This window comes from Melospiza georgiana, chromosome 3 (genome assembly GCF_028018845.1).
Source record: "Melospiza georgiana isolate bMelGeo1 chromosome 3, bMelGeo1.pri, whole genome shotgun sequence".
Taxonomy (NCBI): domain Eukaryota; kingdom Metazoa; phylum Chordata; class Aves; order Passeriformes; family Passerellidae; genus Melospiza; species Melospiza georgiana.
This window is the reverse complement of record NC_080432.1, coordinates 26,268,242-26,290,447: the sequence shown is the minus strand read 5'-3', so window position 1 is coordinate 26,290,447 and position 22,206 is coordinate 26,268,242. Positions and strand designations below refer to the sequence as shown.

The window sequence follows — 22,206 nt, the reverse complement described above, 5'->3', positions numbered from 1 at the left end:
AATCAAGATGTACAAAATCCGAATGAAGATCCATTTCTTGGGCAGAAAATGAACACACCACCCCAAGGTGTGCAAAAATGAACTTATCTTTTCTAAGAAGGCATTAAAACTCGACTGAAAAAAAAAATAAAAGAAAGGAGTGAGAGGCAAGGTAGCTGGTAGTGAGGCATCCCGCTACTGCAGCTGCAGTGAAACCAGGCAGCACCTCTGCTCAGGAGCAGCTGGCCCCAAGAGCCGGGCGGGACGCGCGGGAGCTGCAGCGGCGCAGACGGGCCCCGTTTACCTGCGCTCGCTTTGGCCTCTTAGCGAGGGGGTCCCGGCCACTCTCGCTCGGAACAGCCCAAGAGGAACCCTCTCTAGCTGGGAGCAGGCAGCGCGTTAACTCTCCCTTTCTTATCTCTACGGCTCCGTGGGGGAAGGGGGCACTACGCCTTTTTTTTACCACCCTGGGTCATTCATGTGCTCCTCGTGAAGTGCCGCAACCCTCCAAGAGGCCATTGAGCTCCCGGTGCCTGCAGATGAGCGGCCGGGAAGGAGCCGCCGTCTCCACATCACTGAGCATCCCAGCGGGCAGCAGCTCCGGCCGCAGCGCTGCCCAGCCACGGGCACGGCAGAGCCGCCTTCATCTGCCTCTATCAGCAGGCTCCCACCTTCCGCAGAGCTCTTCTCGCTCCTTTTTTCCCCTGTCATCAACCAGCTAAGTAAATTGGCTGACAGATTTTTAAACAGCAAAGTCACGCGTGGAAGAGTTAGAGCAATTTACCAAAACAGTAATTACCACCTTTCAAAGACTTTTCCTTTTTTAAGTTCCAGTTTGGGTTGGTGTGTTCTGCCTTTCTTTTGGACCAACAAATCGCTCCCATCCTGTTACATATACATATGTGTGTGTATATACACATATGTATTTTTTTTCCTGCCCATATGCTTCGGTTTTGGAAGTGGCGCTGGTAAAAGTGAGATCTGCCTTTTCCGTTCTTTCAGGGAGCCCACGCACTCATTAGCAATCGGCTAAATGGCCTCGGAGCCGACAGTGCTGGGCTGTCCGGGCAGCCCCTGCTTCTCCAGAGAAATCACACTGGAAATGGTGTGGTTTTAGCAGGGCTTCCCAAAAACTGCATCTCTGCATCTTCTGAATACAGAAAACACCGATGCGCCCATCGAGAGGCGAGATGTCACAAATGCGTATTTTGAGTTTTCACAGGTGTTTAAATCCAGGAAGAGTTTCTCCTTTAATATGGTTTTTGGGTAAAAGCAGGTAACTGTTAAAAGTTCTAGAAGACCGCTAATCCTGTTGAGAGCTAAAATGCTAAAAGAGGACTTTGTTGCATAAATAAAAAAATCCCCCAAAATAACCAAATTTCTCCAGCACTTATGTTTGCTTCCTAAACCTCTGTTTACCATACCACCAGTAGCATATTAAAAAAAAAAAAAAAAAAAAAAAAAAGAGAAAAAACAAGAGAGAGAGAGAAAAAGATATGTTCTGGAGTTTGGGCATACCTCTCTGAATTTACAAAAAGAAATTAAAAAAACATTTTTGTTCCAGACAATGTGTAAATGGCAGAAGCTGCTAGACATTCAAAGGCTGCTGCTAGGACATTCCAAGGCAGTACACATAGATGAGGCAATGAAACATCGAAAGTTTAGGTTCAAATCCAGGATATCTTAGCTGCTCTCTAGTTTCAGATTATTTTATGTTTTAAATTTTTCATCAGTACAATTCCAAATTAGTCCGGCCTGTCTCTGCAGAAAGCAATGTATATATTTATCACCCAGGATTATCCAGGAATATAGTGAAGACAGCCTTATGCAAAAAATATAACTACAGATGGAGAGATAGGAAAAAGCTACCTGAAACCTGCTGCTTTTTTCCAACAAACTTATGCTCCCAGTGAAGTCTCCAAACTAATTAGAATTGATTTATTATGGATCAGGTACCTTATCAGGTGAAGAAAGAAATTACCATGGACAGTCAAAGGGTTGAGAGGTCAATACAGAATAGCAAAATCAATTTGCATTGATTAGACAAAAGGTCCATTTTACAGAGCCCAAAGGATTAACTTTAAAGCAAACATCTTTGAACTGTAAGGCAGCATTTGTGACTGAGAGGTATAAGTGGTGCAGCATTAGAAAACACTTAAGATATTTGAATAAGAAAATAATGCAAGCAATGGTTTAAGCTATCTGGATGTTTATTTTTTATTATGAATCATCCCAAGGATTACTGTACCATTCACTGGAAAGCCCTATGGAAGGGGTGCAATTGTTTCATTTATCCCGTGTCAATCTTCCCCTGAGTGTTACCTCCATTCAGGTGAGGTGACTAAACTGGGGAGAGTCACAGGGAAGGGAGAAACTCCGTGCAAAGGATCGCACTAATCCTGCTGGTGCTCCTGATGAAATATTTACCTGACAAACTTAGTGTTTTACCACCAAAACCATCGAGACTTTTTCCCCTTGAGTGAGTTACTGTTGTAGAACAGGTCTGGGACATTAAAAGGAGGAGGCCCTCTTCTGTGGGTGACCCCTTCCTTTTTCTGTGGCACCAAAAGCAGCACGATGCCAGAGGAAAACCAAGAGAGCACTACTGCAACAAAAACCTGCAAACCCCACACACATGCTCTACCTCCTCATCACCTTGTTTTCAAAGTTTATTGCAACAAGACCATACTTCTTTGTCCTGCATCTTGGTTCTTCTTTAATTTTTTTTTTAATCCTGAAGAAAACTTAATACTGGGATTGCAGCCTCAGCACACTTGCCGTGTGCTATCACTTGAAGTGATGCAAATATCAGCACTACCACTGGGCTTCAGAGGAGCCTCCACGTTTGGCACTCCCAGGTGCCAAACCAGTCTGGCAGTGAGAGCCTTCCCTCCTTGCCCCAGCACTGCTCTTACCTTCAATAGCCAGCATTGCTCTCAGCTCCCGGTTCAGCAGCTCGTAGCGCCTTTCTAGGTCATGTTCTTTTTCCCTAGGCAAGTTGCAAATGTTCATCAATATGTTAATTACTAAATCATTAAACACTTAAAAGCACCTTTAACTTACATTGATTTTAGGACTCGCAACTGACTTTTCTCTTTAACTTTAAGCTACTCCAAACAAATGATACACAAACTTAAAATCTGGCTCAGGTGGCCTATTCAGTAACAGGGCCTTTTCATTTCACCTAAGGCCGGCTTTAATTCTGTCAGTTTAACTCCACTGTGCTACAGGATGCAATTATTTCATATTCATCTCTGGAACAGCTGTTGTGGAATGTCCAAAGTATAAAATATTCCCCTAGATCTAATGAGCAAATTCCAGCATCAACCTATTCACCAAGGTAACATGACACTGGAAGAATTATTCTGTATATATTCTGCCCTAACCAACAATAAAAATTAGACAAGGGATTAGAAAGCTTAGTATTTTGCAGGTAAAATCCTCTGTCAAGTTCAGACCCAGCAGGAGATAGGTGAGCACAGGCTCTTCCCAGGGAAGTATGCAGGCATCTACACTAGGTGGCATTATGGAAAGAAATATCAAAGTGAAAGAACTGCAAGAGAAGCACTCGGGGCAGGATGCCTCTACAAACGAGCAGCACCTTCTCCCTTCCTCAACACTGCCAGTGAGAAAAGGTTCATTTGTCCTTACTTTGCACTATCAGTGGTATCACTGCCCTGTGACTGATTTACTGACATCCCTTCAGCAGAGATGGGACTGAGGATTTTCTACAAAGCAAGTAGTGACTCAAATTTGGCTCTTCTCTCTGAATAGACTTCACCTGTCTCATCTAAGGCACAATCCAAATCTATCTGTGCATTTCTAAAATGCAGTTTTATTCTGCTGTTGGGCTTTTGAAAATGTAACAGTGCTTAATATTTCTTTTTTTTTTTCACAGCTCTGGCTAATCTTGTGTTATTGCATGCTTCTCATTTTCAAGTCTGAAATATGAGAAAAACAAGTTACTCAATGTGTAACACATCCACACTACTCACTTTTGAGGGTTTTTTTGAAGCCTAATGGGAAGAGAGTAAAGAAAGTTTTGCTTTTATCTGAAGAGTAAATCACCCTTTTGTAAATACATATGTTCATCTGTACTTACAGAAGAGAAAGCTGGTTCATTCGTCTTATTAAGGCATTCTTCTTATTAACCAGCATGAACCACTCCTGCATCATAGCTTCTTCCTCTTCTGTGTTTCTTCCTGCAATCAAGAGAACTTCATTACTTCTGTGGCATTTCACAAATTGAGGTACATATTTTCATTTCAGGTTTTGGACTATCAGTTGCCAGCATCACCGAGCATGACAATGCATATTCTCAAATGGTAAAAATATCATATGACTGCAAAGTCCTGCCTGGTTTATAAATAAATCTTTGAAAGCAGCCATCCTCCAGGACACATTGTAGTGTTCTTTATCATGTTGACCCTAAATAAATACCTTTTAAAAGGACTGTGTATTTTAAATTCTCCCAAATGAACTATGCAATTACAATGCTTCCAGTGAACAACCCTTACTGCTAAAAGATGTCTGGTCATCACCAAACACAAAAACAATCCCCACAGGCAAGATCCACTCCACCCATGCAAACCCAGCACAGCCAGGATGATGTGGCAGGGATCAAAGTAGCTGCAGAAGAGATGCTAATCCTGAACTCTTGGCTAAGGTGTGGGCACCTGCTCAGCTTCTGTGCTCATGGCCACTCTTCCAGATGAGCTGGAAAGAGCTGCTCCTCTCCTCAACCTGCAACCAAAGGGAGCATCTGCACAAATACAAATCATTCTGGGATCCAGGTACCCAAGGGTTCCCTGTGTGTATGCATGGACTAGCATTCCTTCCCCTAGCCCCCATTCACCCCAGGCAGGATCAGGATCAGGATCAGGATCAGGATCAGGATCAGGATCAGGATCAGGATCAGGACTCTTCATAGGCAGTGCTAAACCCTACCAGACTCTCTAAGACTCTGTCACCACCCCTGCACCTTGAGCAAAAGGCAGATGAGTGTCCAGAAGGCTCCTGACTGTGCTTTCCATGTAGGGGCTGCTCAGCCAAATTCCACCCTCTCTGAGCTCAGGGACATGGAGGAAGTCCTTTGTGGAGGCTGAGATTCTGTGGAAACCTGCCATTCTCATCCCTCATGCTGAGGTGAAGAGCAAAGGCTATATGGTCCTCATTGAATTATGAAACACATTTCATATGGTTAAAATGAATCTAGGAATGAACTTGGAATAAAGGCAAAGGAGCATGAGCTTGGTCATGTGAGTTTGTTTCCCAGCTTTGATAGTGCCTCATTGGGAGAGTGTGGGTAGATGTCTGAGTTTAAGCACCTTGTGTGCAATATGTGAATAACCACCTGTCCTGATCCTGCAAGGGTGCTGAAAGTTAATTTTTTGGTGTTTGTAAAGGGGTTTGAAATCTCTCATGCAAAGTGCTGCACACTTGGGGATGCTACCTTGTTAACTTAAACCATAGGATCCCTAGTGACACAGAAGCCTTTTCTAGCACCTGGAGCTGGAAAGACACCAGCAAAAACATTGTTTTGCCCTAAACCAAACCATTCAGTGTGTGGATGGAAGTGTTTCAGATGCTCACCATGTGCATGTTCACACCCCAGTGCCACAACAGCGTGCAGGCCCAGACCTACATGGAGAGTCTCACCCTCACCAGGTGTGAGCCTCCTGCCTGCAAGGGAACTTTTCCAGCCTTCTCCAAACTCTTTGATTCCCTCTGCCATGGCCATGAGGCATCCACACAATGGCAGGAAAAGAAGATGAGCAGGGAAGTGGGTCAGCTTGGGCTGGAACTAGTGGACGCACACAGTAAGAAGAGGTTACATTTGGCAGGCCCTCCTTTCTGATAGGAGACATCCACCCATACCCATTTATCTGCCTGGGAAGTGCCTGGTCAATGAAATTTCCTGGAATGGTGCTTTTAGGGCCACAATTTGCTAGCAGTGAGACAGGAAGGGTGAAGCATCCCAAAGCCCAGATGGACCCACAGTGCTTTTCCAAGCAAAAGCAGCAGGGCCCAGCTCCTGGGGCAATGGAGAAATGAAAGAAGAAATCTGACATGTAGAAACGCTCTCCCCCAATATCTCCACTTTGGGTTTTGTGCATAAAATATCATTCCATGGCATTTACAACAATATTAAGCAGTTCAGTACACTTTGCTGGTAAGTTACAGATCAAAGGCCTTGCTGCTGTACTGCTCCATCTAACAGGGTCTGCTTCTGGAAGTAGATAATAATCAGTATTACCAGTCTTTTGTCGAAATGCACCAAGTAGTTGAAACTTACTCAGGGGAGAGGTCAAGAAGAAGGGGATTTTTTTGCCTTTTTTTTTCCTTGCAAAATGATCAGTCTATTCTGTAATGTATAAGATTTTTTACTAGCAATGTGGCAAAGTTCTCACAACCAGACATTCGTGGCTACAGTAACATTTCAATAAATTTGTTAATTTTGGGGTGGACAGGGATGTCTGGCTCAAAGATTATAAATACAAGCTCTTGCTGCATTTAATTTTGCAAGCCTTGAAAAAGAAATGGGAGAGATAAATGTCTCCAAAGTGTTGGGCTCAATGGTGGATCTGACTTTGTTGACTTTCGTACCATGCACTTACAGGTTAAGAACACAGACTTCAGATATAATCTTCTTTCTATTAATGCATTCCTCCTAAACACAGTTAGTTGCAACATATAATGAGAAAAGATCTGGGTAAAGCTTGGAGCTGTCGTGCCAGATCTGCACAGGTGCCTATTTTAATATATCTGTGCTGACACCAAAGCACATGCAATATCCACAGAATGGGCTGGTTTAGAAGTGAATTAACAAAGTCTTGATTGTTTTTACAGAATTTTAAATCTGTTTTTGTATTCGCTTTGGACCCATGTGATGCCCTGACACCGGTCATGTGATATCGGCTGCGATAGGCACAAATCCCCGGGCAGCAACAAAAGAAGAAAGAGCAAAAAAGAAAAAGCTGAGAAAAAGCTTGCAATTTGGAAAAAGGCCAATTTTACCCCAGCGAAGGCCTTTTTGATCAGTGAAATGACACATGTGTGCAATATTAATAGTAGTCGATGCTGATATTTTATTTGTTGACTGTCAGCTTTTAAATTCTTGTGCACAGAGCTGAAACAAATTCTTCCCAGGCAAGCAAAATAAAGATGAACTCCCATATATAAGAAATTTAAATAACTCTTCGGCAAATACACTAGCATTAGAGCATTACTTCATTTTTTTTTACTTGGTGAAAGGATGCACATGAAACACTTTCAACAAAGAAAAACTGAGTGTTCTTACTGCAGCAATACTGCAAGCAAAACTCACATTTACAATTTCTAAATAAAAAATTTAGAAAAAGCCTTTCTTCAACACGGTTTCACTTTGTAAAACTCAAGCTGCTGCTGGGGTGGTTGTTTTTTTCACTTTCCAAGTGTAAAACAAGTATTTAATTGACTTGCTACAAATGCTTGAAAATTTAAATTGGGAAAGTATCTGTGCTGTTCGTGGGGAAAAAAACCCCAACAAACTGTACAGATTATTAAAATGAAGCAAAAAACTCATGCTGGAGAACAAATCGATCCCACACATGCAAACCCCTTATCTAAGCCAGTACAAGATGCTGAAAATCTATAAATAGCCCAAAGATCCTAAACTTAAATTTTTTCCATAATACATGCATTACACTATTGTTTTTGATAAACAACAACAACAAAACCCTTTTAAAGCTAGTAAGTTGGACCATTACAAATTAATCCTGACTTTAATAACTGGTTAAAGACCCCTTCAGCTTTATAAGTAACAAAAAATATTAAAGCCTGTGATCACAGCGAGCTTTTCTCATTTCTCCTCTAACCATTTGTTATTTAATCCAATACTAGTAATCCAATTTGTCCATCAGACTTTTAAAGGGCAGAATGCAACTTCTCCAGCTTAGACACTTTTCAAAGTACAATATATTTTTCAAATGAATGCTGGATGTTTCATTTTTTCCCCAACTGTTCCTAGCTCTAATGTATGAGGAAAAAAAGAACAAGATGAACATTGTTCGTACTGATTAAGTAAGAGCTCATTAAAGAGCTGTCAGTGCTGTACTTTGAATATGCATGAAGCATATAATCAGATCTAGTACCGTCACTAGAGGAGAATACGGTAAGTACAAAGGATTGATTTAATTACTTAGAGTGGGCTGTGGTGGTAAAGCAGTCTTGTTAGCGCAGAAAGAAAAGGAGGTTGTATTCTGGCACGGTTAGGGGAAAAAGGCAGTTTTAGCTTCTGCCACAATACCTAATCTCAGGATAAAGCACTTTACATTGTAGCTTAAAATGAAGACTGCCAGTTTTCTAAAAAGACCAGAATTCATCTTATCTTGTTTAACCTCATCTGGTTAACTATCTAGCAGAACATATTTATTCTCTTTAACACGTAATTATGCTTATACCTTTTTATCCTATAGTTCAATAATGACTTCTGAAAACAGTCTTCAAATAAGAGCGGGTAGTGCTGCAAACATCATATGCATGCAAACTGCTCGGTAAGAGATTTGAAAAATGCAGCACCAGAAACTCAGATGAAACAGTGAGCACACACGCCTTTATGTGAAAAGTCAATACAGTTTTTAATGTTGGACTTTAACCTGAGGAGGCTTCTGGCAGGGTTTCTCTCATTTATTTTCTTTTTCCCCTCTTCCTTTCTGCCTCCTCCCCCCCCCCCCCCACCATTTTTCTTTTATTTTTTTTTTTTTTTATTAATTCATTCTTGTTTTATTCTTTCTCTAGGAATCCAAGGGAATTCTCTCACATCAACTCCCAGTGCCATTTTCTAATTTCATTGTCTGGCTTGAGTGGTGAAGGATGCGTGCTCTATTCTTCTCTTCACTTGACATCTACCAGAACCCTCCTCAATGATTAGGAATGAGCCCAACACCAAGCCTCAAATAGCACAAGACATTAAATTCTGCCCTCAGATATGAGAAGCTCCTACTGGCTTCTGAGTTGTGATTCCAAGCTGTAATAGCTCCTGCTCAGGATTCAATAGAGGCTGCAGCATAAAGTTTGGTAATTTTGTCCCTTACTGGAACAAATTTTAGTGATAGCCAAAGTACTGATAGTGAGAATTTTAATGATAGCCAATAAAAAAAACAAAAAAACAAAAAAAAACAAAAAAAACCAAACAAACCACAACCCTAAATCCCTCTCCCTTCTCCTGTGGCTAATCACACATATTTCTGATTGTTACATGAAATAAACTTGAGTCTATTTTCTTCTACAATACTCAAGAAGCACAGTAACAAACACATTACCATTTTCTGAGAACAATATAAGCAACTAGCTTATTTTAATGTTGTACAGCTTCCTAGCAGTCTTTTACAAACACATCCTTCTTAGTGTTCTTCTGGATTTACAAATGGATTTTTGTTTACACTGTAAGCTAATGATATCTTAAATTATTTAAATAAGAAGCATCTTGACAAATGTCTTTTCTGAATCAATTTGAAAGAACAATTTTTTTTCCTTTCCTGCTGAAAGTACTTTCAAACTCAGCCAGCTACCAGTGTATCTAGGTACCATTAGACCCATTATTTTTAAGCCATTTGGGCAGCTAGGCATTAGACAAACCCAATATGGATTAACATAGTAAACCTGTATATTGCTAAGAAAACAGAGAAGAAAGTGCTACAAAACACTGAGAATACCACTTAAAAGGAAGAAAAAGCAACAACATGCAGGGACAAGATCAGTTTACAGTATAAATGTATGAATACAGTAACTCCTCTACACTTTATACCATCATAAATCTGTCAAGATAAGACAATAGATTAATATTTTTTAAAAACTCCTTAAATGTAAATGTATTTAGCTGTTGTGCAAAAATGAATTACAACCTGTAGAGGATAAATAATAAAGGGTTTACATCAGCATCCCAAACCAGCCCATTCAGTCTGGCAAGAAATAACAGGTTTACAAAAATCACTCTGTATGCTGTCTTAAGCAGTAATTGTTTTTAAATTTTATTTGCACTGTGCGTAGTGTGTGTGCCATGGTGTCATGGTTAAACACAGAACCCTTCCCATGTCTCCCATTTACCTCAACAGAACTACATGAAAAACAACCTACTTAAGACAGAGTCCATTCTTCATCCATTTGCTGATGTTTACACACAGTTTTAAAATAGAATAGAAGAAGCTTTCTTCACTCAACACACTTGGGTGAAGAGGCCAGCAGGAGAATGCCAGTGCATGGGAACTGGAGCGGGGCAAATAACAACAAAAACTGGCCGACTTCGCTCTGCTCCTCTTTCTGGGCTATTTTGTAGTTGACAGAAGCTTGGTGACTACTGAGAGCTGTTCAAATGCCAGTGAATTCCACAAATTTAACAGGAAGGTCTTTTGAAAACATATCCCACTGTCTTTAGTTGTCTGCTTAAAAAAAAAAAAGTTGCATTCGCCCAATCATAGGGACAAGTTTTTACAAGTTTCTGTATTAGGAGCAAGTGGACAGATTGGCTTGTTTACCTGAAGGAGAACATGAATGGCAAATAAAGAATAGTTCTAGGATGTGTCTCATCTTGTCTCATAAGAACCTGGGGAAATTCACTGAAATTGAAGGTGGTGTGTTTAAAACCGATAAAAAGAATGATCTTTCCTCAAAGCCTCATCATTTACCAGTAGAACTCGTCGCCACGAGGCAATGTTGAAACTAAGAGCTCAGCAAGAATTAAAACCAGGCTGGATGTTGAATATGGAAAGGCAAAGCTGCAGCAATAAATATTCAAATAAACAAACAAAAAACCATGGGAGGTAGGAACTGGATCCTCCTGCTTTAGGACACAAGCTAACCTTTAATTTTTAGAGGTTAAATTAAATGTTCCCTGGGGCCAGGTTAGCCTGTGACAGCCCTCTGCACAGATTCTTGCCCCAGCCTGAGTTCAAGCCACACCTGTCCCTCTCCAGTGGAGTGTTCTGGACCAGACTGTGGGGCTGATCTGCTGTGGCCATTACAGTTTTACTGAAAGGGAACACGGGAAGGGACGAGAAACAGCGCTGGCTGGTTTTGCTGACCAACCTCACGTTGCTAACAAAGGCTGGTGGAAGGTCTCAAACGCTTCCAAGCCAGCAGCAGACTTCCCACTGATTTTAATAGTCTTCTCATCTTGCTCACTGTGAACAGCTTATGCACAGATGAGCTTTTGTTTTTAATGTGAGTTACTGAATTCAACAAACACTTAAGCAGAAAAGCCTCTATTTACAACAGATATTTTTTGTAAAGGAGAGTTACCTGAGACCTACTGCAAAATGCCTCTGACACAACTGAAAGCTACAGTGAAAATTTTTAAATGACAAGTGGTCAACAATTTTTCACTGAGTGAAACTCTGGCATCCCAAAAGAGACACATTTTTTTGAAAAATCACCCTCCTTTGCTTTCAGAGGGCTATCTTTGGTGGAAAACCTCTGAATTTTGGATAAAATATTTTTTCCAAGTAATTGGTGTCAAAACAGAACGTGCAACAGACACCCCACAGCACAAGTAGATGGGCTGCTCCACCTGGTGCTTTAGGCCTCCCATTTGAGATTACCATGCCCAGCTTTCTCCCAGAATATTTCCTCCTTTCAGAGCAGGAGGACCTCCTCAGTTATTAAAAACCACTGAAAATGAACACGAAGAGCCAGCAACAGATAAGGAGGTGAAACTGTTGTTTAGATGACACTGCAGAAGTGGTAGCTAGCAGATGAAAGCCTAGCACAAGTTTTTGAGTCTGAGCTGGATGGGAAAATGCCTAGGAACATTAGAAAGGCAAATTCATGGCCAGTAACTTGCTGTCTGAGAGCAGTTGAGAAGGAGACATTGATGTCCACACAATGGAGTCTCATAAAGGTAGGAATCAACTGCCAAGAATCTGCCAGGCAGAGCTACATTGCAGTGCATTGTCTGACTATTTCAGCCCCCAAAATACTGTAACCCTAAAGAAATGGAGCTGCCACCAAGGAAATGCCTTTATCACAAGCACACATCAAATTAGTTTAATATCAAGCAGAAGATTTATAATTTCTTTAGTTTCTCAAACATAAAAAAATCAGAGAGGCTGTTTAAAATTTTGAGAGCTGTGCAAACAGAAGGTTGGGGTTCTGACCACATCTCGGCACATGCACAGATTTATTTACCTGCAGTGGGACTGACTCACAGGAAGACAAACATTTGTGGCCTACAATCTGGGCAGCCTAAAATTATCACAGGACTGAAACTTCCACAAAAAGACAAATTGTGAAAGATAAAACCTGCAAGACCACTGATTTTCTCTACATGACAAGTCAACACAGAGGCCAGTAGAAAATACAGAAAACAAACCAGAACAGAATGCCTGGACTGGATAAAGATTATGAATATATTTTAAGTATGGGACCATCAATCCAGATCAAGAAAATTTGCGCCCCAAAATTCAGGCAACAAGAGGTGAGATTGCACTGAAACACCTGGAGATTCCTGTAAGAAAGTGATGCCTTAAGGACAACTGCCTGTAGGGAATCCTAGCACTGAGTGAAACCAACACTTGTGCTTTATCACCCTCTGGTACTCTGTGCACCCAAATTTTTTCACAAAGCACAATTTCATAAGAAATTTCAGCACAGGAAACATGCACTATGAACTGATGCACTCAAACTTTTGAAATTATAAAAAAAAAGGTAGATTACGCTTGGAAATCCAGCAAGAGAGGGATGATGGTATGGCAGATGAATTATTGCACGTGCAGATTTACAAGTAGAGGTGGATGTTTTGTCATTGGAGATAGTAATTTCTGTACAGCTTGTAACCTCTCCTTAGAATAGTTTACTACCAGTTTATCTGGCAAGTGATAGGTGGGTAAGATACTAAAGTGAGAGGCCATTTACCTAAAGTCATTGGAGTGTGCTCTGCTAGGTAGCATATTGTTCCATTTTTACCAAATGTTGCCTTACTTCCTTCAGAACATATTCTCCTGGAAAAGGGAGCTGGAAAAGGGTAGTGGACATTATAAAGTTACTGTGATGGACAGGGTTGAATTTAACCCAAGCAACTGCCTGAAGTGAGATGATGATGGCAACAAATGTGACCTTGTATCTGTGTTAATGAAAATGTGTACTCTTAGTGGGAGTTGGCAGGTTTGTACATCTGGGATCCAAACCTTCCTAGGAGTAACTGGGTGAGTTCAGCTAGGCTGAGGTGTCCCAAGGCCCCACAGCTTCCAGTTTCGACAGAGAAGGTGTTTTTGGTGGTAAATAGGAGAAACGCAAGAAAAAACAACAGTGCTCTCTGCAGACTGCAGTGGCACTGTGGGCCAGGAGCCTCGGGGTGACCAAGGGGCCTTTCTCCTCGCCTTCACTTTGCAGCAGACACTGATTGTAGAGCAAGCTAACTCCAGGCACAAAGCCAAACACTATGCCTACCACATGAAAGAGCATTTATACTGCTACGCCACAAAGAAAGATGGAAATCAGTTAAAAGAAGCAAGTGTCTGTTGGGTCTTGTAAGACTTTTGGAAGGCTTGCAAGCCTATTCATAGTGCCTAGGGCTCTCCCAGAGTAGTCTCCTGCTATGCGGGCAGTGCTCTACTTGGACTCTCTTCTTCAAGCTGGCTTCAACCTGTTGACAAGTTCTTTGAAGGCAATGATGAGGCTACAAAAGCCAGGGAAGTGCATGGAGAGGAGGTTGACTTATCACTCAGTCCCTCCAGCCAATGGGATTCCGTGTTACTTGGAGAAAAAACAAATATGGTCACTGCTGCTGCTGAGCCGCTTTAAGGATTTGACGAATTTGGCCTGGGAAGGCTGAACACTTGCACACTGCCCACGTTTGGTCTTGGAAAGGCCACCTCCTGTGAACTTTTGCCTACCAAGGCACAGACCTAAGACTGAAGAGATGGGGCAAATTAGAGACAAACTCTGAGGTTTGTTTTGTGGAAGCTTATCAGCTGTAGAAACAGTGGGTAATTGGAAAAGTATGGCCAGGCGGTCTTCCTTCACCAAAGGCAAATCTGTTTTACAGGAACTGTTAATGGAAAGAGACCGATGGATTTTGGAATGAGTTTGCCAATAAGAGATTGTGGAGGCAACATGACAGATAGGAAACTGGAGAGAGGCTGATAAACCTCAAGAACTCAAGATGTTCTCAATTGCTCATAAAACACATGATTCTGGCAACTATAAATTGCATACTTGGGCAGAAATTTGTGTATGTGTTGTGATCTGGGCCCTGAAGAGTCCTGTCAGAAAATCAACTCACTGGTGTGCCAGTTTATTTGCATTAACAAACTCTCATGAATGACTTTGCACTGTGTGTCTTTGCAGGCATCTCCACAGAGCTCTGCAGGCCCCAGGTCACCCAAGTCACACTTGGATGCTACAGAGAGGCACAGTTACCATATTGTGAACAAGACCTTGATCACGGTGTCATTGCACTTCTTTCACCCGGGGTTTTGGTAGCTGTCAAAGCTCCCATTACCACAACCCTGGCAGCAAGTTTACATTTCTACACAGTGGAGAGAGACACATTGCAACAAATGCTTTAGAATATCCCATTGCTTTCAAAACAAGCAGTAACTACCAAGGCATAGTTTTGTGAACTGTTATCATGTTAGCGTAAAAATCTTTTGCTTGTGCCAAAAACCTTTCCTTCCACCCAAAACAAACTGCTATCAGTAATATCCTTCCAGCCTCCTAGTTGTTAGGTACTTCCAATAGAGAGGGTTCACAAACCACCACTAGCAGGGACCCAAAACCAGTATCACATATGTAGCATCCACGTATCTAGAATTTCTTTGAAATGCTTTCACTCACTTCTTATGCTAAATGTAAAAAGACAAGCATCAAAAATGTTGCTTCCAGTGATACTTTTACATTTTCATCTTCTTGCCAGGAAGGCTGTTATACTATCCTTGCTCTGCTTTGGGATGTGCACCTTTGTCTTTCATAACATGGTCAATTCATTACTGTCTCGTGGTTTGGCAAGTTCTTGGCCCACCTGAGATTAATCATGCTGACCCAAGCACAACAGTAGTGCAGGAAAGCAAGGCCAAAAAACTGCTATAAAACTTACAGTGTTACTGATTCCTTCTTCCTCATTTAGGCAAGATATGAAATACATTAAAAGACCATGATTTTTATTTTTTCTTCTTATGTACGTGCACAGGTATTTTTCATAATGTCTGCTTGCAAGCTTGAAGAGGTAACAAAACCAATTTTTAAATTCATTTCTCAGGCAAAACTGAACATTCACCATTTTTCTCCCCAAGCCCTGACACTGGTGAATACAAATCTGCATTTGCTTTTGGGAATCCCAAAGAGAATTGTGAATTCAATTGTTTCTGAAAGATGAAATTTGGCTTAGGGAATAGGATGCCTCCTCCTAGCTCACCCCTCCCTACTCTAGCGCGGATTTCTCTTGCAGACTGGGTGACTCCAGTAAGGAGCATTCAAGATGGTATAATACAGGCTGGTAAATACAGCTCGATAATCAGGGTTGTGAAGGGGCAGAACATATAAGGGATTTATTTTTTGATAGTGAATCTATGCACATATACATCATCAAGCCCCCATTGAGAAGCAGACCACTCCAAGTGATTAATACAGCTAAAGGGGGCAAATAAGAGATCAATGACAAAAATCACCTGGTAAAAAAAAAGTAAAAGGTGGTGCATTTAATGGGCTTTTACTTTGCATGTGAAACAATACCAAGAAACCTATATTTTAGCACTTGTGCTCAACAAGCACTCTAAAGTATGTCGGGATGAGAACAGAAATCCATCCTTTCTAATAATCTTGTGACAAAAGCTAAAAGACATCATCCTATTAACTAGTGATCTCAACTGCTAATGCGGAGTACTTCCTGGTGTCTTTTATGTAGAATGCCGCTATTAAAAAACCACTAAACATTCACTGTGAACAACACAGAATCATTCATCTTTTATCAGCATCTCTTGTTAGAGGAGTATGAGAGGGGCTGAAGGTGTCATTGATATTATAGAGCGGAAATTAATCAGAAATTTTTCTCATATTTTCCTCATCGCACTCATTTACTTTTGTACAAATTTCCCCCTGCTAAAAAGTTCATACCCAGCCCCCTGTTGTACGCTTTTAAGTTGAGAATATTCAACGAGTGCGTCAACTGAAAGGCACCAGGTCCCAACACAAAAAGCATTCGAAATTCTCATTTAGTTGTCTTTATTTTGCTAGCGCCATGTGGTCCTTGAAGATGTAGAAAACACGGGAAGCCGAGTAAAGATCAGAGCAAGCTCATTAGCATTCTGACAAAATTGGAGTGGTGGAGATGTATAGTTTGCCTAGTTTGTCGTTTTGAAAGCTACCGGTGGTAAGCTTTCTATTTCATTGTGCTTTTGTCTTTTTTTGGGGTTTTCAACGCAGCGGGGTGGTTGTTAGCCTAGGTTTTCACAGTGCATTGTGGGAACCTTGCCTCACATTCAGCCTATATAGTATCATTTGAGTTCAAGTAAAAAAAAAAAAAGTAATTTTTTTTTCCCTATTTATTTCATAATCACCTATGCTAATGCGTAATTGTCATCTGGCTGTCAAAGCCCATCCTGCCTGACACCTGGTATATAAAGTTAAAAAACCCCCAAAGCCCCCCAAAATTACCAAATAAAATAAAATCTGAGCTGATTTAAAAATAAAAACCTTTTAAACATGCTCCTAGTTTTCTTCAAAAGACAAGATAAGACGAAATTAATTTAAATTCCACTGTTTACAATAAACTAGAAATGAATTTGAGAAAGATCCAGTTGATTAGAATTCAAAAGAGACTCTGTATAACAGCCTCAATTCTATTTCAGAGCCTCTTGAAGGAAAGATGGGTTTATGCTCCAGAATTATGTAAATAATGAATTACCTCTTAGAAGACCTATAGAAGTTATTACTCTGGTCATTTTTTTTTTAAACATAAGGCTCACTTTGAAGGGCTAAAAGGGCTACATTAATGCTGCTATTCGACATGAACGTTTCCAAGTTGCAATGAAATGGATAAAGGTCTTTTTGGATGAATTTATCTGCTAAATCCTTGTGGTTGCCCTCCTATCTCGGATGATGACCCAAAAGAATGTCAACAGCTCATTTCCCAGAGAGCTGGGAAGAGTCACTACACAAGCCATAATCTGCACGTTCTCAAAGAACCGTTTCAAACATTACATTTCACAAGCTGTTTAAAGAGATTTTTTTTCCCCTCTCATCTTCACTCTCCTACCAATACTTTGGACATCAGTGCCTTGGAAATGAGTGCTTTAACAAAGTTGAAACGTGACTTTTACGTATTGTGTTGGTGGGTCGGGCATACACACGTGCTCGTGCACGCACCGTGCAACATGTGAGTGCCCATGGGTCCCCACATGCTTCCCATCCACAGCACCAAATTCCAGCCATGCTGTGGCAGGGACAAGGCTAAAAATACATCAAGTCACCCCTAATTTACCCATCGGATGTTTTTTCTTTTAATATAATGTGTACCACGCTGCCAAATTACAGATATCCTTTTAGTAGGAAAGAATAAAACCCAGCTTGGAAGGAGATACAATGGACCTAGGTTTGGAATACAGCAAATTTCACAATGGAGTGCAGACTCAAGATATCTTTACTTAGCAAAGGGAAAAGGAAAAATATTGAGGGAAAGAGTTGCTTTATAGAAAACCTTCAAAATTCTTTCTTTTTGTTATGCATTTGGACAGCATCATTATCTCTACTGTCAAAACAGCCTGAGAGCTGCAGGCAGCCTCTGCTGAGCAATAAAAGCAAATGGTCAGGCCAAAGAGGTCTTTAAAAAACAAACAAAAAAGTACAAGAAGGTAACTGCCTGAAAACAGAAAGCTCTGATATTCCCATGTGGATTGACAGATCTAAATTCTTCTATCATATTTATAATCTCATTTCACTCTATGCCTCTCATTTCACCTGTGTGTAATACAAGAAATCTCATCACAGGAGATGCTGCTACATTTGAGCTATGTAAGGAACTATAATCTCTCCCCAAATAAAAACAACACCCTAACCCTTAGAATTAAATAGCGGTTTAATTCTTAACAAAAGGCAGAATTTTGTCAGCTCCAAGATGCCACCTTTATTTCAAATCTCCATTTAAACATTTAAATATTTAAACCTTTTCACTTAGGTTCCAACTCCCAGCAGAAGCAAATAACCTGGAGACTGTTATCTGCACAACAGTAAGGGCGACCGAATTATTTTCTATACTTTGCCATGTGCTTATAGCTGCAAAATTATTTATCTCCTTCACTGCATTCTACTACGAAAGTTTCCTGCAGAAGAATCGCCGGGACCAGCCATATCAAATTAGAGGGCAGTCAGGAGTGTCTAAGTCCAGCTTTAAAACAAATATCATAACAATTACTTAGCCATATGGAAAATAGGGTATGTCTTTCCTGAAAGCTTTTATATATTTTCTATCTCAAATTTCAACTTCATTAGAAACTACTTCTGACTAGCAAGCTGCAAGATTGCAAAATATCTAACTGTTAACCCACCATGAAGATACTCTTTTGAATGGCAGAACTTTTCCAAGATGCAAATTAACAATAATCTAATTTTTAGAGTAAATTAACTGAAGGATTCATTTTAATATGTTTCCAAGTCTCCAAAATGAAGTGGCAGTTGCAGGCTCTGCAATACACACACGCATGTGCACTCATGCTCGTGTACATAGACTGACACAGCACCCCCTGCACCCAGCTTCCATCCTCAGGAGAACCCACATTGTATTTATGTTTAGGTTCTTATGACTTAAAGGCCAGATGTTTCACAAATGACCAACAATTGGAGGTTAGAATAAATTAATGACTGATTTCTGAGCTTTGATGGAATTAAGCATACTTCTTTTCTCAATGTGCCATGTGAATGTTTGCCTGTTCAACTTTTTTTTTCTTCTTCTTTTTTTTTTTTTTTTTTTTTTTTTTGACAAGTGAGGCCACCCGGCAGAAAACAACTGATGCAAAACCCAGGAGTAATCCCTCTGTTTAGTTCAACACTGTGGTTAGCCTTAACACTGCCTCTATTATCCAATGGATTTAGAGAAACTTTCATTTATTTGTTGGCCTCAGTCTTCCAACTTCGTTGCCTTCTTTAAAGGACCCAAGACCCATTCCTATGTAAATACATTTGCATAGGGCCACAATGAAACTTTCTGGGGCTGGGATTAAACTTGCAGAACTAGATAGCTGTGCTGTGCATATTTGTGATCTTCATGTAAGTACTTTCCCAAATACATATGAGTGAATGAAGCCGATGTCCACTCTGGCTACAGGAATGCCTGGAGTTTAAATAAATGCCCCATCGAAACCGACAGAGCAAAGCCCTGAAGGCTGAGGCAGAAAGGACACCCAAATGTGAAAGTATAATATATGTAAAATGAACAAAAAGCCCTTTTCCATTAGGAGCTGCTAAAATCAGCACATAACCTGCTGCAAAATGTCCCCTTCTCTCTCAGCTTGTTCTGGTAGGACAACAGCATCCCTGGTGTAAAAGTGATGATTCACAACAACTTGCTTTTCCCCTTTTTTTTCTTGCAGCCTCTGTTTATACAGAGTACCTAGGGTATATTGTATTATTATAAACTGTACCCAATACAGCCTTCTTCCAGCCAAGGCAAATATAAAGCTTTGCATCCAGCAAGTCTATTAGGAAACAGCACCTGGACTAATCCCTGCAATTACCACCCTCAAAAAATGCTAGTGGACACTCCATGCAATTTTGCCATTCCCACAGACAAAATGCCAATACCTTAAAGGTTTAGGTTCTGTAAGGGAGGCTCGATGGACCTAATGCACAGCTAAGGAGTGGTTTTGCAATTTCACTGGCTCTGATGACTGTGGGCCAGGAATTGCAACTGAATATATCCTTTTGGTATGCATTTAAGGAGATAACACCTCCTTCCAGGGCTTACCAAACACAGCTATGTAATTCCTGGTTTTGCTGTGCATTTTGTTCTTATCTAGCCTAAAAAGCTATGTATATCTAACTTTAAAAAATTATTTTATAGCATCATTAAAGTACACAACTACAATGATTAAAAAAAAAAGAAAGCAAACATATCAAACTTAATCACATGCAAAAATACACTAGCTACTAGAAAATGACTGCTATAACCAGCAGGATATCAATGAAGACACTGTCACAAATCATAACCCAATTCTGATTTACGCTGTATTTTTCTCATTCCCGACTGTATGGTGAACCTCTGCTGCCCCATGTAAATACCATATACAAACCCAATTTCTCTCGTTGGACTAAGCACATCAATACAAAAGCAAATGAACTACCAAAGTGCCCTAATTAACAATTTTGCAAGTGAATGCAGACATCAGTGCCACACTGCAGCCATTAAAGTCTATCCCTTGCCATATCTGTTTCTGTTAACATTTCAATAGACCAATTAAATGACCTTTCCCCCCTCGAACTCAATTAAGCTGTTTGAACATCAATTGATAACTTACCATGTATTTATGCAAAATGTGCAAGCAAGAGATTCATTTTTTCAATCCTAATGATGTTTTGAAGAAGAGAAAACTATCTAAACTATCCTGTCCTGGTATTCCATGGAGAGGGGGCCAGGGACGGGACTGCCTCCCAGGGGAGCCTGCTGGGCACGCTGGCATGGTGGCAGGCAGTTTGGAGAAAGCAGGTGTGAGGCAGATATTCTTTTTCCCTGCCATTTGGTCCCTACCAGGCAGCTGTCTTGGGAGGCCAAAAGAAAGCGGAGACAGCCATCTCTTTCAGCTTGTTGGAGTATCACGTCCTGGGTCACAGCCAGCACACTGGTAGGTGCCACAGGGTCACATCAGCCAACTTGTGGATATCCAGAATTGTTTCTTTTCTCCTCTGGTTTTTCCCCTCTTTTTGTTTTTGTCTGGAGCTCTTACGTCTCGCTGTGCAGTGGAGAGGGGTGCCCAACACACACACACACACACACACACACACACACACACCTTTCCAGCATGCCACGGGAGGTGTGACACTGGACTGGAGCCTGCAGCCTCACGCTAAAAGAGGTGATTTGCTGACATTTGCATTTTCCCAAGGGGCTCCATACACTATGGATCTGTTTGTCACAAATTCAGGGGACTAGATCAGAAGGAGGTCCATGTCTCCTGTTTAAGAGGTGGCCTTTGCTTCTCTGCACAGGTAAACAGTTCCCCCCACAGTTGGTAGATAGAGACTGAAAGCCAGGGGATTTATTTAAAATAAAGCTACCTCAGCCTAGAAGAGAAGTGTTTTGATGCTGCTGGTGCTGCTGTAACTAATTTTAGGTGAGAAACATAATTTTTTTGACTTCAAGAATTAAAAGGATCTTCCAGGAAAAATAAGAAATGAGAATTTGTGTAGCACGTTCAGAAAAAAGGTTTGTAAGTACCTATTGCCTCTCAGTAGACTTTAGATCAAAAAAATTCTCTAATTCTAAACTAAGAAGAAATCAAGCAGAAAACACAGAAGCAGAGGGGAGGAAGGTATAAATTGTTTAGTCTTCCTTATGTCTTGGAAAAAAAAAAAGTTGTACCTGAGCAAATTAAAAAAAAACCAAACAAAACACTAAGCCCCAAAAGTAATCTTTCTTAAATTAAAACAAAACAAAAAAAGTAAAAAGAAACCACTTTGAAGATGGGTAGGAGAGAAATTGAAGATCCAACTCTAACAATTCTATTTGAAGTTTTAGTTGAATCCCTTAAAAAAAAAATTCTAGTGGCACCCTGGGATAGTTCAACAAAGGCCTGGTTTCTGGGAAAAAAAGCATTGTCCCTTTCAGAATGTTAATCTGGTATATCACTTGCTACTGCACCCCAGCATGTACTTTTGCTCATATCAACAATTAAAAGAATACATTTATTAAATAGTCTTATCACTGGATAACTTGTAATTCATGCTAACTAGATAACCAAAGTAAATTTTATTTAAATTCTCATTTCTTTGTGAAACTTTGTAGATGGTGCATATCTCATGATTAACGGACAACGTCTAAAGCATCCCGTCCTCTAATCTTCCTAAAATCCCTTTTCATCCGATTGTTTAAGACTGCTTGAAAGGCTAACACCAAGTCTAAGACTACTGCACATTTGGGGGAGGGGAGCCTCTGTAGGTTAGCTAATTAAACTGTTTGTCTTCTGAAACATTTAACTGGCTTTAGAGATTATTCTAATTAAGAATGATGTTAGATGTATTTTTTAATGTAGCTATTAAAATTAATCA

The 22,206-nt window shown here is 40.5% G+C and overlaps 1 protein-coding gene across 2 annotated transcripts in view; it reads right to left on the bottom strand.

Moving 5' to 3' along the window:
* Positions 1 to 22,206, bottom strand: part of EHBP1 (EH domain binding protein 1) — a 206,929-nt gene that overhangs the window by 5,049 nt on the left and 179,674 nt on the right. For both annotated transcript variants that reach the window (XM_058020046.1, XM_058020047.1), the window contains exons 22-23: positions 4,082 to 4,181; positions 2,895 to 2,968 (exon numbers count right to left, since the gene is read on the bottom strand). In XM_058020046.1, the coding sequence (XP_057876029.1) occupies positions 2,895 to 2,968; positions 4,082 to 4,181 (174 nt within the window). The remainder of the gene's footprint in view (positions 1 to 2,894; positions 2,969 to 4,081; positions 4,182 to 22,206) is intronic.